The sequence below is a fragment of the Saccopteryx leptura genome, chromosome 5, assembly GCF_036850995.1.
Source record: "Saccopteryx leptura isolate mSacLep1 chromosome 5, mSacLep1_pri_phased_curated, whole genome shotgun sequence".
NCBI classification, from domain to species: Eukaryota; Metazoa; Chordata; class Mammalia; order Chiroptera; family Emballonuridae; genus Saccopteryx; species Saccopteryx leptura.
In genome coordinates this window covers 50,835,476-50,854,284 of record NC_089507.1, presented here as the reverse complement: position 1 = coordinate 50,854,284, position 18,809 = coordinate 50,835,476, and the positions used below count along the sequence as shown (strand labels likewise).

At 37.4% G+C, this 18,809-nt stretch overlaps 1 protein-coding gene across 1 annotated transcript in view; it reads left to right on the top strand.

The window, feature by feature from the left end:
• Window positions 1–5,275: 5,275 nt before the first annotated feature.
• LOC136405422 (transmembrane protease serine 11E-like) overlaps window positions 5,276–18,809 on the top strand; it is a 46,008-nt gene continuing 32,474 nt past the window's right edge. The window contains exon 1 of the mRNA XM_066384817.1: window positions 5,276–5,318. Coding sequence (XP_066240914.1) covers window positions 5,311–5,318 — 8 coding nt within the window. The 5' untranslated portion in view covers window positions 5,276–5,310. The remainder of the gene's footprint in view (window positions 5,319–18,809) is intronic.

Below are 18,809 nucleotides of genomic sequence, written 5' to 3'. Positions count from 1 at the left end.
TTTAATGTAAAATTTCATCCAGCTCCTCAGTTTTGATAAAGTATTGTTCTGTCAACTGCCCCTTTGGTTTAAGAAAGTAAATTGATCTTCCCTCAATCAGCAACATATGTGTAATGCTAACTCTCTAGGACTTTGTTAAGAATATGAACTCAGACTATCTCCTAATTCTGTTCTTATAAAGGTCTTCTGAGAGAAGAGATATTTAAGAAAGTTCATTTAGGGAACATGGTACTTTGTGTTCTGTCTTTGGAAAAAGCTAGATCAGTGGAAGTATACTTTCATAATCACATAAATATATACATCTTCTATAAAAATTGTCACCAACTTCAACTTCAAAGTTATGTTTTTAGGCTTCTTTTCTTTTTTATTGAATTTATTGAGGTGACACTGATTAACAAAATTATACAACTTTTAGGTTCACCATTCTACAACACATCATCTGTACACTGTATTATATGTTCATCACCCCAAGCCGAGTCTTTGTCCATCACCATTTACCTCCCCCACAGCCTCTTCTAATTCCCCCTATGCCCTTCCTGGCAATCACACACTGTTGTCTGTGCCCATGAGTGTTTCTTTTTTTCTCTTTTGTTCAATCCCTCCACTCTGTTCTTAGGCTTCTTTACACTTCTTATAAGAAAGTTATATAAAACTCTTTCTAGTTTTTGATAAAAATATTGCTGATACTACTCAATGCATTGCTTGGAGTAACTGTATATAAGAAATTTCTTCATCGACTTAGTGGCAAGAAAAATTTTCTCTTGATGTGTTTCTTTCCTTTCAATAATGAAAGATTTTCTTTGTTTCCTTTGTTATCCTTACTGCCAGAAAGTTCAAAGCCAAATTGCAACTTGATCAATAAACATTATGTAGAACATTTTTGCATTTGTAGTTTTTCTTTCTTTCTTTCTTTTTTTTTTACAGATAGAGAGCCAGAGAGAGGGATAGATAGGGACAGACAGACAGGAACAGAGAGAGATGAGAAGCATCAATCATCAGTTTTTCGTTGTGACACCTTAGTTGTTCATTGATTGCTTTCTCATATGTGCCTTGACCGTGGGCCTTCAGCTGACGGAGTAACCCTTTGCTCGAGCCAGAGACCTTGGGTCCAAGCTGATGAGCTTTTGCTTGAACCAGATGAGCCCGCGCTCAAACTGGTGACCTTGGGGTCTTGAACCTGGGTCCTCGGCATCCCAGTCCGACGCTCTATCCACTGCGCCACTGCCTGGTCAGGCAAGCATTTGTAGTTTTTCTTGAATTCAATCTATATCATCAATTTGTTGTATATTTTTGGGGAGTCTATTTATAAAGAAATAGTATAGATAAATAAATTTACTTCATATCCCAGAAAGACTCTGTTCAGAGGACTGTAAATTAATCCGTCAACATGAATTGATTAATCTTAAAAATGATTTTCAAAGACTAATTGCAAAAAAACTTTTAAAAATAAAATAGACCCAGAAATGTTATCTTCATTCACTCACTAGTTCAACAATATTAACCAGTCTGTATTCTACATTCCAATAAATTCTACATTCAAAATAAAAATATTGTTTTAACATTATTATTGTTTGTTAATTGTAAAACTTTTTTCTCTAGATTTTACTCTAGGTGTCATTACATATTGTAAAACTTAACAGAATTTCCCATCAATGCTCAGAACATGCAGACCATCATTTTGGCTAAGAAAATACGACACAAAAAAGAAAATGAGTGACAAAAGAATAATATCTTATTCTTCAGCAGCACTTTTACATTATCTCTTTTTGCTGAGATAGAAACAAAGATTAATTAATTGTACTGAGTCTGACCAGTGGTAGCACAGTGGACAGAGAGTTGACCTGGAATGCTGAGGTTGTTGGTTGGAAACCCGAGGTTGCCAGCTCAAGCATGGGATCACCGGCTGAAACACAGGGTAAGTGGTTTGAGCCCTGGGGTTACTAGATTGACCCTGAGATTTCTGGCTTGAGCCCAAGTCACTAGTTTGATCCCAGGTCAAGTCATATATGAGAAGCAATCAATACACAACTAAGTGTATCAATGAGTTGATGATTCTCTCTCTCTCAAAAAAAAAACCTTAATTTTATTGATGCTCTTTGTTTCCTCAGCTTAAACAAATTAAGGTGCATGGGGCCCTTCAAAACAATACATGATAGGAGGAAATGAATCCGCAAATAAGAGTACCTGTGTTTATCTTGTAACCATCTCATTCACTAGTTTAATGACATTGGTCAATTTGTATTCTATGACTCAATAAATTAACCAATAAAAGGATTGCTCTAGTAATACAAACATAACCTAGGTATAATAACATCAAGTGCTCCACAAATTAAGCCGATTACCATGCATATGCATTCATGCATTATCAGGCAAAAAAAAGAACTTGGTTCAAGCTAGGGGATACTTAATGACAAAAATCATCCATGACTAGCCATACTGGCACTATACTTCTTTAGCATATCATATTCATGCCCACAGACATTATTACATGCCTCATTGTTATGACACTGATATGTATAGGAAGGACTACAGAATAGTTTGTTGGCTGGTAGTAAAAATTCCTGTGGTCATGTTGTTATTTTACTAGTTATGCAATGTAATATATCTGCTGTGAGTTTCAAGACCATAAATGTATTCCTTCTGACTCTACTTTTGCATTGCACAGAAGGACATAGGGAAGACAGACTGCCCTGATCTCAGACACAGAAAGGAAGATAAATCTGTGAATACATTTTATTCACACAATAGTTTAGAGCAAAAGAATTGAAGAATAAACATTTATGATTTTAGAAAAATAGCAACACAGAAAATATTTGAATGAAAGATAAATTTTTGCTTTAAGAGGTTTATTTTTCTCTGAAAGATCAATTAATTTATAAATGATTGATTTTGCTTTTGTAGCTACAATTCTAAAAATAATTGTCAAAAAAACAACAACAAAAAAAACAAAGCCTAAATACATTTAGAGTCTAATGTTTTATTCCTTCTTCTTTCCCTGTCATTCTTCAAATGTCTACTAAAGTATAAGTAATATCATGAAACTTGATAACACACTGATTATGCTCTTTGGGTAGTCTGAATGAAAGACATTAATATAGGAAGAATATTTTTAGGATTATCTTTTGATATCTTTTTTTTTTCTTTTTTTTTTTTTCTTTTTCTTTGTATTTTTCCGAAGCTGGAAACGCCCGACCGGGATCCACCTGGCACGCCCACCAGGGGCGACGCTCTGCCCACCAGGGGGCGATGCTCTGCTCCTCCGGGGCGTCGCTCTGCCGCGACCAGAGCCACTCCAGCGCCTGGGGCAGAGGCCAAGGAGCCATCCCCAGCGCCCGGGCCATCCTTGCTCCAATGGAGCCTCGCTGCAGGAGGGGAAGAGAGAGACAGAGAGGAAGGAGGGGAGGGGGTGTGGAGAAGCAAATGGGCGCTTTTCCTGTGTGCCCTGACCGGGAATCGAACCCGGCTCCCCCGCACGCCAGGCCGACGCTCCACCACTGAACCAACCAGCCAGGGCCAATCTTTTGATATCTTTAGGCTGATATCCACTTATCTTCTATTTATATAACCTTAATCTCTGATTTCTGGTTTTCTAGAAATTCTAGCTTATATTCACAGGGTTTAAAAATTATCTTTACGTACACATGATCCTAAATATACAAAGCCATAGTATCATATAAAAAAGATTTATTTGAGTTTGGAATCTGGATTTTGGTTGAAAAAAATGTCATAAGATTCTGATAAAATGAGTCTGACAAGTCTTGGCCCAAAGTTACATTGAGAAAGAACCTGCTTTTCTTTGCAAGCAAGAGTATAATCAATATTTTCATCAAATATGAGTGTAAAAAGAATATTGTATTATTAAACCAGTATTAACATTTCATTAGTGAGGGTTTCACTTTTCAAAGGCTGTAATAATAAGTATAGTTTAATCTTATAACACATAAATTTTTACCTCATTATTGTAGCCTTTTTATTTTTGGCTAAATTGTTCTTTCAAGTGAGTAGACAGAAAACTAGTATGATCTATTAAATAACTTCAAGTAAATATAATGTTATTCTACAGCATTAAGTAATCTATTGGTCAGAAACAAAGGGTAGCTGGGATGCTCTTTCTAGTCCTGAGTACAGTGTGCTCCAACATAGAGGGTTTTTTTTGGAGGGGTTACTGCTAGAGAGTGATTCAACTCCTGGCAGCTTAAGTCCACACTTCACTGTGGATCCCAAATTCTCGATCTGTTCAGATGAGCCATTGGCTCAATGAATGTAACATTAAACAGTATCTATTTGATTTCTTTATGGTGATTTTTAGGACTGGTCACATATACCCCTTTACACTTTCCTACCCTCCCTCCTTTCTACACATTTTCTTCAGAGCCATAGGAATAAGGTTACTATCTTTTAAGAATCCACAGTCTAGTGGAGTTGAGATACAAATAAACAAAAAATTTCAGTACAGTATAAGTGTTATGATACCACGAGATCACAGAGGAGAAACACCTAACCTAGTGTATGAGGATTAGGGCAGGCAATGTAAAGAGTATACCTGACACAAATATACAGAGTTTTGCTTACACAGGTGTGAACCTACTTTGAAAATACATTATTAACTTTTCGGAAATAAGAGTAATAATTCAGTTTTGGCTAATATGTCTGTTTTCCAGCATAATGAAAGAAATATATAGTCTGAATAGGGGTTAATATTTGTAAACTACTTGACTTTTCTAGAAGGTCAGTGCCATATAAGTTTAAGATATTAATGCTTTTCTAATATCTACTATATTTTCAATGGTTGGTTATAGTCAATAGCAAAAGAAAACTTTCATTATATGCATGGTAGAGTGGAAGGCATGTCAGATCAGTTAAAAAAATATGAGCGTTCGTCTTGGTTTGGTGGTTTATAAACTATGTGATTTTGACCAAGTCATTCAACTTAATTAAACCTTAGTTTCTTCACTGGAAACATAAAGAGGCTAAGAAAGATGGTTGTAAAGTTTCTTTCTAAATTTAAACGTATGACTTTTATAAATATTCTGGTTTACAGTCACACTTTTAAGTTAGTCTTAAGACAACAATTTTTAAGTTTCCACTCCTAGAAAGTACTTATAAGTTATTTATGTTCTCCAGTTCCCTATAAAATTCAGCTTTGTCCTACTAGTAACACAAACAGTATCCATCACACTAGCCAAGACCTGTCAGACTGGTTCTAGTGACTGCTTTCTTCACCAGCCCAGGAAGTTGCTGATAGAGCCTGGATGCACACACTTGATTGCAGACCTCTGTCTCCACAGGACTCTTCCCTGCTGGTCAGCAATGCATCCGTGAGTTCTCCCTACCCTTTTGTTTTGTCTTAAGTGAACTTATAGTTTAAAATGATGTAAACCACACCAACTAATGTGTAGATCTCTGATTTGTCATTTGTTTAATGTAGAAAAATACTTTTGATATTTAACATGAAATTATGTAGAGAAATAGATTTCTATTCTTTCTATACTAGTATTTCCTGTTCTTTTATGTTCCATCCCAAAATGTAGTTTTATATACTTCTAGAACAGTAGATAAAGGTACATAGTGTTTGACAACTGTCTTTTAGTCTTTCTGTTTATTTGCTTGTTTCAAGAAGAATAGAACATGTTCTTAGCTTTGATTTTGTCTTGTTCAGAAAAGACTGTTATTTTCAATGGTATACATGATATAAAAAATCTGAAATTATGCAGATCCAAATTACATTTATTTCTGTAATTTAAAATTTAAAAATTATAAATATTTTGAAAGAGAAATAATTTAAGAAGATAATATTACTATACTATTGTAGCTATTGTAGCTGGGTTTTAAAAATAAATCTAATAATGCATCTGGTCACAATCAAGTTTTTTAATAGATATCATAATTATTTTGAGGTTGTTTTCTTTCAAAGTTAGAAACTAAACAGTATCCAGGTTTCAGTGTACAAGTTTGTCCTCTAAAAATCATTTTATCTCTATATAAAAATTTTATTTTTTCTAATTGATGTATTGGCATATTTTTAATTGAAAATAATTTCTACTTTGAGAAGACAACAGTTTGAAAAATGTAAAACTTCTAATGGAATTTTAATGGGGAAGAACACCCAGGCTCTGTCATTGATAGAAAGTTGTACATATTTGTTATGAGATGTTTAATACTCTTCCATACATGTTAATGAAGAAACTAAAAGCTAAAGACATTACAAATTGAGTCAGATTTATCCAGACTCCTTGCCTTTGCAAGTATAAATACTTCTCTATAATCCATGATGCTCTTGTGTCCTACCCTTTTTGACTACATTACCTTTAAGAAAACTACCATAGAAAAAAAGTGCTTTTATTTAAAATTATAATCTCTACCAAACTCAAAATATTAAATAGATTTTAGGTTTTTTTCTATGCTAGATCTGAATAAATCTGGAATTTCTGAAGAGGAGCTATAAGGTAGGAGTGCTGGAGTGAATATTCCTATGCATAGTTTCTAATTTGAAGAAAAGATATACCTGTTTTTAGTCCTGCTTCAGAGCAGATAAAATTAAATATATTTCAAGGGAAAATATTAAAAACAAACAAAAATAACTTCATTACCTAAAAGTTGTATAAAAAGTGGAGCATATCATATTTAAGTTGACTTTTGGAGATGTTAAGGGAATGAACTAAAATGAAAAGGAATTAAATTTACTATGTACATTTGCTGGAGCAAGTGTACCAGCAACAATTCTTGGATGAAAGAGATATGACTGAAATACTAGGATATATGTAGGCTGTTTCTTTTTAAGGACATTATTAGTTCACAACTGGGAAGTCATATAAGATACAGGTGGAAAGTTTTATTAAGTGGCATATTCCCCTTTAGCCAAGTTTCTGATAACATCTTCCTCACCCCTGACTCCATCTCTGCTAAATGAGAACCACTATTTTAGAATTTAAGGGTAAGAAGAAACTTAGACCATGTAAACATTCTTCTGTTGCTATTTCCGCAAAACTCTTATTTTATACTCTTCTTTGAGCATGAAGAGATCAACATGTGAATTTTATTAACACATACCCATAGCAGAAGGTTAAAAAAACTTTATTAAGAATAAGTTTATAGGGAAGAGATTTGGGGAGAGAAGAATCTATTTATTATATATAGGAGTGGACTGAAGTAGGTTTACAATTGTGAGTATGCAAAGCAGACTTTGTTCTTGCATTATTATTTATTAATTATTGTATTATTTTCTATATGAACAACTGTAAACCTACTTTTGCCCACCCTTGTGTTTATTTTGATGATGGAGATGTATATTAACTGTATTTACCAGCAACCACTGATAAGAATTAAAGATAAGTAAACCAAATTTCTAGACATGAATATCTACACACATTTAAATAGATGAAAGTAAAATGACTAATATTTAAATTAAACATCATGGACAACTCTAATTTTTACTCAGTAGCATATGACTATCTCTTAGTGTATGCTAATGGTCCTCCTGCATTAGATTCACTGAATACTTATTACAAATAGAAAATTTCAGTTTTCATTCCATAAATTCTAATAAATCTCTGGTTGAGACATGGAAAATGTATTTTATTTTTTAGAAGTTACAAAAGGTAATTCTTATTAGTTCTAAAGTGTGAAAAGAACTGATACAGTTGTAAAGCAATAAAAAAAGTCAGGAACTGGTAAAATGTAAAGAAATTAAAGCAGAAATGAAATAAGTCCTATTTTAAAGAGGTAGAACTTTGTTTTATTTAAATTGGTACAATTATATCTTAATGGGAGGTGCTCTCTCCCTAGTCACCTTTCCCTCTAAGGGAAAAGAATACTCATTTATGCAATGTAGTGATGATTAAAAAGAAGATAATTTAAGAAGATATGGGAAACTGAAGGGAGGATAATGACATTATTTGGGTTGTTTGTGTCAAACAGAGAGGGTGGTCTTACTCAAATGAAAAATCTGTTTGTTTACAGGGAAAATCTTGACATTAGATAGATAATGATGCTGAAGGACCACCTTGAGAATTAGGCTCAAGGATGTTATATGATCATGCTCCAACTGCTTAACACTGGACCTCACTTCTCCTTCTGCTAAGTAGGTCCATGTAATGACCTTCAGCAAGTTCTGAGTACTCAGTTCCACATAGGAGCAAACTATCGACGGAGCACTTGTTATGTATTGTACATTTTGTAAAATGGTATATCATTTAATTTTGACAGAACTTTGAAAACAAGTTACTGTGATCAATGTTTTAAAAGATGAAATAAAAGCAGCTCTGATTGTCCAAGGTCTGTTAAGTGATGAATTTAGAATGTGACCTTTGCTTTTCTGGATCTAAATTCTATGCTTTTCTACTATATCACACTGTTTATCATGTGTGGGGACCTAAAAAAGAGTCTTTGGAAAGTTTGCAGTCCAACAGAGAAATGGAAAACATGCAGCTCACATGCATCTCCATACCTGGAGAAAATACGTATGTATGCCTATGCAATGTATAGGGAAAGAAACAGATCATATGCAGATTAATATGAGATAATGCACATATGTGCTTAAGAAGGAAGGGTGGAAGGGTGGTGGTATAATTTTACTTTCATTGATATATTTTTAAAAAACAGTTTAAAGAATTAATAACCGCTCTTATTTAATTTCTTTAAAACTGTCTTTGTATTTAAATGAGTAAAAACATGACCTAACTTTTCCACCTTATCTCAAGGGTGATCAGTGACTGAGAGTATAGCAATTCAATTACATCATCACTATTTTATAAAAGTGATTAGCACATTTTCTATTGTGTGAAAATCAAGTTCATCATAATGCATCATTTCATGCAAGGAATTCATCAGGCTATAATAACTATAACCGTGAAATAGACCTTTGTCACTCTTTCCTGTCTGCTTTTCTACAAAGATAGGTCATTGCTTCGCCTAAAGAGGAAATAAATACAAACATTTAAGAGAAGAAGAAACATCATATGCTTCAATATCAGCACAGAGTTTTATAAGTTTAACAATGTCTGATGGCTTTAGTGCTTGGGAATGGGGTGAGTTAGGCAGTTGTGGAACAGGTCTTCTAAGATGTTAGGTGGTGAAATGGGTACTCTGGCTGCATTTCTTGACTTTGTCAGGGTTAGAATTTAGAAAAACTGTACTAAAAACTCAAAGCACACACCTTTGGAAGTATTCTCACTGAAGATGGTGAATGAGAATTGTGAAGAATGCTCTCATAGTTTCAAGTATAATTTAATAGGTTAGAAATGAGTGGATTAAAGATTAGGAAAGTTTTAAGAGGTTGAGAAAGAAAAATGGGCTGGAGAGACACCAAGTCATGCCAGAACCTGCAAGCCCAATCTTCTCCTAGGTACATACATCTCCTGCAGAGTTGGGCAATTTCTGAGATATTTAGAATAGTAATTCTGAGGTGATAGAACTAAGCTTTAGGGAATTCAAAGTACCATAAAGTCATCATTAAATTCTATCTTTTAACCTTTCATCTGACGTTGTCAGATGATATCTTTTTTCTTTTTTGAATATGTAAAAGCAGATATGGAAAAATGTTACACTTCGTTTAAATTATGAGTCAGCACAGAAGAAAATAACTGTTATCATTTGTTTCACGTGTACTATGTTCCAACTATTTTTCTAAAACATCATGCGCATTTAATCTTTTTAACAATGTATGGTTATATTATTATACTCATTTTACGTATGAGGAAACTGAGGCTCACCAGCAACTTTACTTGCCCAGAGGCAATAAATGGCAGAACTGGGAATTAAGCCAGGTATATCTCGCTCCAAACCTATGCTTTTATTGCTATGCTATACCATTTTCATCATGTCTCCTTTATATACTTAGGTGGTTCTACTGCTATGCTGATTTAACTGTCTTGGGTGTTTAAAGACATAAAAGTTAAATTTATGAGGAACAATGTTATTATTCAATGGATTATTTTCTGATAGGCAGGAAGTATTGCTGTCTGTGTTTTATGTAGCAAGGGATACAACACTCAAGGATAGTGTTTGCATGTAGTCACGGGAATGGGTGAGCCTATCAATATTAGAGATAAAATCTGTCCTCTCGGTTCACCTGTATACTGAACCCAATGTTGTGTCAATTAGTAAAGTTAAATTAACACAGGTGTCTACATGACACAGAAAATATTATTGTTATTACTATTACCATTTGAATTTATATAGAAATATATGACTTTTTAAAAATTAGTTACTGAAAATTAAAAGCTTGTAGTATCACATTTAGTAAAATTCAGAGAGGGTACATCTGGAAATATATATATCTATATTCAGATATATATTTATATATCATTTGTATATCTTCTTTTTACATAATTCATATATATATATATATATATATATATATATATTTTCCCTTTGGTACCTATCAACAATCTTGTGAAAAGACAATGTTAATATTATCATATTTTACAGATAGAAAAATCAAAGATTAAAAAGACTGAGACCTTCATATCTTTGAGTAAACAACTTATGGAGCTGAAGTTTGAACATATGTGCCCTAACTCCAGTTCTGTACTTTCTAGTATTCTCTGCTGCCTCCATCACACCATGACCCTTGGAATCACAAGTGCTCCCTTTAATAAGGAGAGCGAATTTTCCTTGTCCTTCAGACAACTAACTTAATTTCAGTGTCTCAATTTTCTTAATCAAGAGAATACCAAAGATTATAAATTATAAGTCCAAAATATTATAAACCAATTTTTCAACCTATACAATGCATTCAAGCCATAATTAAGCACTTGGACAGGTATTACTGTATTCAATAGCAAAGCTAGAGCTGAGCTTTATAAATAGAGTTCTAAATCCTTGCAATAAACTCTATACCTCATGGCTGACCACTGGCCTGACTTATAGATTTTTAGAGACAGATATGTCCAAAGATGAGTATAGTTTTCCACATTTTCTTTAATAGTTGAATTCCTTTTGCACATAAGTCCTAATGCAAAGCCCTGTTGTATGAAGCCGCATTGCTAGGCGTAAAGTGAAACTGAGGCTTCAAGCCTCATCTGCTATCTTCTTATCCCCTCAGAACACAGAGCAACTTGAGAGATTTTTTTATCCCACTTTAAGAACAAATTAATTTCTCATTAAGAAGGAGGAAGAATGACAAAGCCAACATTTGTTGAGCATTTACTAATGTATCTGGCAGGATGTCAATTGCTCTTTAAGTGTTTTTTCTTTTTTTTTAAGTGAGAGAGAGAAAGAGAGAGAGAGAGAGAGAGAGAGAGAGAGAGAGAGGAGCAGACAGGAACAGACAGGAAAGAAGAGAGATGAGAAGCATCAAATCTTTGTTGCAGCATCATTGACTGCTTTCTCACATGTGTCCTGACCTGGAGGCTCCAGCAGAGGGAGCGACTCCTTGCTCAAGCCAGACATCTTGGGCTAAAGCCAGTGACCATGGGGTCATGTCTATGATCCCAAGCTCAAGCCAGTGACACTGTGCTCAATCTGGTGAGCCTGCGCTCAAGTGAACGATATTGGGGTTTTGAACCTGGGTCCTCAGCATCCCAGGCTGATGCTCTATCCACTGCTCCACTTCCTGATCAGTCCTTTTCTCTTTCTTTCTCTCTCTTCCACCCTCCCTCCCTCCCTCCCTCCCTCCCTCCCTCCCTCCATTCCTCCCTCCCTCCCCTCCCTCCCTCCCTCCCTCCCTCCCTCCCTCCCTCCCTCCCTCCCTTCCTTCCTTCCTTCCTTCCTTCCTTCCTTCCTTCCTTCCTTCCTTCCTTCCTTCCTTCCTTCCTTCCTATCTTTCTATTTTTCTGAAGTTGGAAACGGGGATAGACAGTCAAACAGACTCCCGCATGCGCCCGACCAGGATCCACCCAGCATGCCCACCAGGGGGCGTTGCTCCGTAGCGACCAGAGCCACTATAGCGCCTGGGGCAGAGGCCAAGGAGCCATCCCCAGCACCCGGGCCATCTCTGCTCCAATGGAGCCTCGCTGCGGGAGGGGAAGAGAGAGACAGAGAGGAAGGAGAGGGGGAGGGTCAGAGAAGCAGATGGTCGCCTCCCCTGTGTGCACTGGCTGGGAATTGAACCCGGGACCTCTGTACGCCAGGCCGACGCTCTACCACTGAGCCAATCGGCCAGGGCCTCTTTCTTTCTTTCTCTCTTTCTCTCTTTCTCTCTTTCTCTCTCTCTCTCTCTCTCTCTCTCTCTCTCTCTCTCCTTCCTTCCTTCCTTCCTCCCTCCCTTCTCTCCCTCCTTCCTTCCTTCCTTCCTTCTTCTTTCTTTCTTCTTTCTTTCTTTCTTTCTTTCTTTCTTCCTTTCAAGTGTTAGGAGGAGAGGCAGAGAGACAGACTCCTGCATGCTCCCTGACTGGGATACACCTGGCAAGCCCCCTATTTGCATGTCTGCCCAACTAGCACTGTTGCTCAGCAACAAAGCTATTTTAGTGACAAGGCAGAGGCTCCAGGGAGCCATCATCAATGTCTGGGGCTGACTCACTAGAACCAATCAAGACATGGCTGTGGGAGGGGAAGAGAGAGAGAACAAAGGGAGAGGGGGAAAGGTGGGGAAGCAGATGGTTGCTTCTCCTGTGTGCTCTGACTGGGGATTGAATCCAGGATATCCACACCCTGGGCCAACACTCTACCACTGAACCAACTGGTTATTATTACTAAGTGTTATTTCATTTAACTTTTGGAAGAACCCTATAGTTAGATCTTTATTATACCCATTTGTAGGTGGGGAAATGTAGACTTGTAGAGGGTGACTTGCTCAGAGCCACCTAGCTAGTCAGAGGCAGAGCCAGGACTAAGACCAAGATGTCTCATACTAAAACCCAAATCTTTATCTACTGAGAAATGGAAATTATTTGTTTCAAGTTGTAGACCTGTTATGATGAGATCTTCAATGGAAACTTGATATCTTGATTTATTAGTATTAAATATATTACTTGTATCTCAAGTTTATGCTGCTTGAAAATATTAAGTAAAAATTTTTATCATCTTTCTCATATACAAAAATTGCAAGAGAATTAGTAAATATTTTCTTGATGTCCTCTTTTCTCAAAGTAATTACATAAAACACCTATTTACCTTGATTGCAACTAACCTGTTCTGCGTATTGTAATTGAATTAAATTTAGCTACAAATAGCATGAAACGCAGGGTAAACTGGCTATAGTGTATGAAATGTAATTTTATTTCAGTTTAATGTAAAGCAAGTCTGAAGGCAGGCAGGTGAGGGCTGATAGGCAGGTTCACAAAGTAGTTAAAAATGTTGGCTCCTGCTGTCATGTTGTCCCCCCAGCACAAATGTATATCCTCCAAATCATGGTTCAGTATGGTTGTCTGAGTTCCATATTGTATCCTAGCCATGACTTGCACATTAGGATTCTAGACTTTAGAATAGAGATTTCATTGGTCAGAACTTATTCAGATGGAGATTCCTATGGACATGGAACATTATTCTGTTTTTGAGGTGGCCATGTGTCCAACCAAAAATCAAAGATTTTATTATTAAAGGGAGAAAACCCAGATCCATGAGATAGGCACCTATGAATCTCTATCACACGCATGTTACATTTGAATGATGAGAAGTATATCATTATTCAAATGTGATGAATAGTAGGCAGATAGCTACATGAATCTGAAGTTTGGACAAGCTATTGATTTGATAGCTACCAGCATATACATATGAATTAAAGCCATGGACATTGGTAACTGAAAATATTTGGTTCTTTTGGACAAAAATATACTTATAATATTATGGTATTGATTTGCACATCAAATTCTACCTTATTCTAACATGAATCTGAGCATATTTCACTATATATTATTAATTTGCCAAAATATTAGAGTATAATTAAGTATATAATTATCAATTTCACAAGTCTTGTGTTCTATCCAAAAGTTAAGCAGGAAATCCATTCATCAAGAAATCTTACTTTTGGAAGAAAAATATAACCATTAAAATAGTTCATACATTTTCTAATTGTCTTTCTGTACAAAGTTAATTCATGTAGGATTATATTCAGATATTTCTAAGTTATCTATAGGATTCTTAGTGTATGGCTTACTGTGTGTGCCAGGGAAACAGCCTGGAGGATATCACTTGGTCTTAGCATGTGTTAAAAACTGGCACATTCCAATGTTAAGGCCCTTCAGCGACTTACATAAAATGAAACTTTATGCATCTATGGATTTTCAAACTGGTTTAGTTTTCAAGTGATAAAGTAATTTTATGTCTTTCTCAAATATATGATACTTGGGTTTTTTCAAAAGGGCTTGTAGTTCCTTAATTTGACCATTCTAAATTATCTGGCATATAGCCACCAGAAAAAATGCATTTGCAAAATTATGTTAAAGCTTATTGTTTAACAAATGCTGAATTTTAATTATAACTATTTTAAGCTTTTTTAGGTTATTTGAAGCATGGAACAATAGTTTGGTGTTAAATTAGAGAATATTTAGATCAAATAAAATACCCATTATTTAAAACAAAATAAAAACAAAGAGAGCACATTCAACATTATACAAGTTGGGGGTTATGAGATGCTGGAATATGTGATGTATAATGTAATCTCAGATTTCTCATCTGAGAAATTTAGGAGTTAGATGAAAGGATTTAGTACTTAATTGAAAACCCTAGGAGTAGGATGTTAGGTAATTGGTCTTCCAGTTCAGAGTTATTCCCACTTTATCAGGCTAATTCTCACAGGGGGTATCTAGAAAAAGTCACGAGAAAGACATCTAACATTGCAAAAAGTTAATGAAAGTCTGCGTTATGGATTAGCAGTTTCAAGTGTCTGTAGCTTAGGGTTCTCAATCATTTTTCTTCTGATAGACATGCCATAACATACACACTACTTATTCTTTTTTTTTTTTGACAAAGACAGAGAGAGGGACAGACAGACAGGAAGGGAGAGAGATGAGAAGCATCAATTCTTTGTTGCGGCACCTTAGTTGTTCATTGATTGATTTCTCATATGTGCCTTGACGGGGGTGGGGGGGGAGCTACAGCCAACCAAGTGACCCCTTTCTCAAGCCAGCAACCTTGGGCTCAAGCTGGTGAGCCTCGCCCAAACCAGATGAGGCCGCACTTAAGCTGGTGACCTTGGGGGTTTGAACCTGGGTCCTCCGTGTCTTAGTCAGATGCTCTATCCATTGCACCACCACCTGGTCAGGCAATTCTTATTTTTATTTCACATTTTTAAGTTTGTATAATTCCCTGTGATGAGCTGCAATGGCATTCTTTGTCAACATTTCAATGGAAAACTGTTTCTTTTAAAGTTGTTTACTCAGATCATGCCAGTTTAGTATCTTAAACTGGAAAGAGTTTGAGGAAAAGAAAAGAGATATATTAGTGTAATTCAGAATTAAATAGCTCAACTTACAAGTTTAAAAACTAAAAGCTAATTACTTAATAATTGTCTTTAAATTCTTTATGCCCCATCTATCTGTGATTGTAAATTTCTAGAGGTCAAAGTGTCAACTTAAATTTCTTATGCTGCATCATATCTGGTTAGGAACTTAATAAAGACCTTGATGATAGCATAGTGGAGATCAGAGACATACCTTAATGTTGAGTTGCCACTAATACTTATATAGAACATATATCTAAAATATCTGATGATATCAGATACTATCTTTCTGTTAAAGTAGGTAGGAGGTGAGATTACCACTGAAGTTTTATAGTTGGTTAAATATAGGAATGGTTAAGCTATGGGGTTTGCCAAAGGTAAAAGTTAATGAGATACAAGATCCAATATGGGGGTGGAGTAGGTGGAAGCTATACTCACCTCTTTCCAGGACCAAACTGGAACTACAGCTAAATTATAGAGCAATCAACCTGAATAATCTATTGAATGCTAGCTGAAGAGAAGTCATATAACCAAAGATTTATAGAAGAGCCACGTGGAGATGGGTATGAAGGGTGGAGATGCAAAAAGGGCTGGCAACACTCCCTCAAGTGTTGGCCAAGATTCAGGAGGAATATCTCAGCTTCAAAGGCCCTCTCTGAGATATGTGGGGTCACTTCCCCAAGTCAAGCTCCCCAGCCCAGCACAACAGAGCCAGGAAAAGGTGGCTGTATAACATCTGGCTGAAAATCAGTGGGTATTTTGTTCACCATGGGGACACAGAAGTCTACTAGAGACACAGGTCTTCTTTTAAAGGGTCAATGTACAAAATCTTATTTGCAGTCACTCACCTTGGGCTCCAGACCTGGTGAACATCTTTTATCTCTATCTGGATGGAGCAGACTATAGTTGTGTGAGGTGAGACCACAGGTTGCAGCTCTGGGAAGAGAGTTGAGGTAACAACCACCAGGATCCCCTGTGCTGAGTTACTGTAGTGCGCATAGATGCCATATTTCTTGGGTGGAGTACTCTCTTGGCATCAGACTGGAGGAATACAATACCCTCACCTTCTGGTCTTTCTGTCACCCACCTTGTGGAGCTGCCACCTTGCTAAGGAATCAGCTGCCTGGCCCAGAGTATAGGGCGCTGGTCAGACTTGGTGGGTGTCAGTGACTGAGTTGTGTGGCTTAGGGATGGGGGCATTCCCCCCTCTTCCCCATGAACCTGACTGGCATTTTCCCCTCACAGATCTTCTAGTCCCACTCTCTCGGGTTCTAGTAGCATCATTCTTTTGACTTTTAGTGGTTCTTCCTTGAAGAGATATGGGCAGAATCTGAGACAGACTAAATTGTGTGACATTGAGGTGACCCCCTGCAATTTCCATGAAGCCTGATTGCACGTTTTTTTTCTCCCAACTCCCAGTGGCCTTGCCCTGCTGAGATCAGGCTTCTGGAAAATCTTGTAATAACTGAGTTGTGTGGCTGTAGGATGGGGGAAATATTTCCCTTGCATCTATGACAGGTGTAGAGCCTTTCTTTCACATGGGCAAATCTTCACATGGTCTGTTTGTGTTTGATAAACTTTTCTAGTCTTATCCTAATACTCCCTGAGATCTTGCCCCAACACAAAGGTCTACAAGCAAGAGTGGGTGGTAATTAGACCTGATATACCCTGGGACATTTGCTGAATGGCCTCAGACCTAGTGCTGGTACCAACTTTGAAACTCTACAGATCTGGTGAACATCTCTTATCTCTATCTGGTGACTGGGAACCTATCACATGCAACTTGAGTACTGTCATAGGTTTTTTCAGTGATTGAATCTAAAAGGCCGCTGGCATGCAAAGACAGGTGGACGCAGACCTTGGGGTTCCTAGGGACTATGCAGACCTGCCCCCAGGCCCAGTGCTGCTAAAAGCTAGGCTTTGATGCTTGACCAGCAGAGGTAGCCATAAACTGTGGGTCACTTTGTAACTTCCAACAGGTAGCTCAGGGCCAGTTCACAGGTAGTTTCTGACATTGGCCTGCAGCAGAGTCCTTCCCAAGAAGCTCAGAATAACACAACTAGTAGATAGCTTCAGACAACATCAGAACAAGATGCAGTTAGTTTCACGGGCAGTATATCCAGAGGGATAGCCCAGCAGGCACCAGACTCTGCTAAGGTGAATTTGAGACTATATATTCAGTACCTGCCTAGCAGCTCATACACTGGTTGGGGTTGATCTTCACAGTTGGCCAGCCTGAAGATTGATCCCAAGCACAACAGACCAATAGCAATCACAACTCAATTACAACAGAAGGGCCTACATAACACACAAGAAACATTCTTGGAACACCACTGGGTCCCACAAGACACCTACTACATAAGTGCACCCTACCAAAACTCAGAGCCATAACCATATCAGATACACCTAATACATAGAAATGAACACAAAGAGGCAGCCAAAGTAGAGAGACAAAAAACATGCTCTAAATAAAAGAACAGGAAAAAATCTTCAGAAAAGAGCTAAATGAATTGGAGGCAAGCAATTTCAAAATATAAAATTTAAAACCATGATTAAAAGAATGCTCAGCCTGACCAGGTGGTGGCACAGTGGATAGAATGTCAACCTGGGATGCTGAGGACCCAGGTTTGAAACCTCAAGTTCACCATCTCGAGTGCGGCTTCATAACTTGAGCATGGGGTTGCTGGCTTGAGCATGGGGTTGTAGACATGACCCATGGTTGCTGGTTTAATCTGAAATGTCACTGGCTTGAAGCCTAAGGTTGCTGGCTTGAGCAAAGGGTCACTGGCTCAGCTGGAATCCCTCAGTCAAGGCACATATGAGAAAGCAATCAATGAACAACTAAGGTGCTGCAACAAAGAATTGATGCTTCTCATCTCTCTCTTCCTGTCTGTCTGTCCCTATCTGACCCTCTATCTGTCTCTGTCACACACACACAAAAAAAGATGCTCAACATCACCAATATCAGAGAAATGCAAATTAAACCAAAATGAGATATAACCTCACACCTGTCAGAATGGTTATCATCAATAAATCAATAAACGGCCCTGGCTGGTTGGGTCAGCGGTAGAGTGTCGGCCTGGAGTGTGGGGGACCCGGGTTCGATTCCTGGCCAGGGCACATAGGAGAAGTGCCCATTTGCTTCTCCACCCCCCCTCCTTCCTCTCTGTCTCTCTCTTCCCCTCCCGCAGCCAAGGCTCCATTGGAGCAAAGATGGCCCGGGCACTGGGGATGGCACCTTAGCCTCTGCCCCAGGCACTAGAGTGGCTCTGGTCACGGCAGAGTGATGCCCCCTGGTGGGCAGAGCATCGCCCCTGGTGGGCGTGCCGGGTGGATCCTGGTCGGGCGCATGCAGGAGTCTGTCTGACTGTCTCTCCCCGTTTCCAGCTTCGGAAAAATACAAAAAAAAATAAAAATAAATAAAATAAATCAATAAACAACAAATTTTGGCAAGGATGTGGAGAGAAGAGAACCCTCATGCATTGTTGGT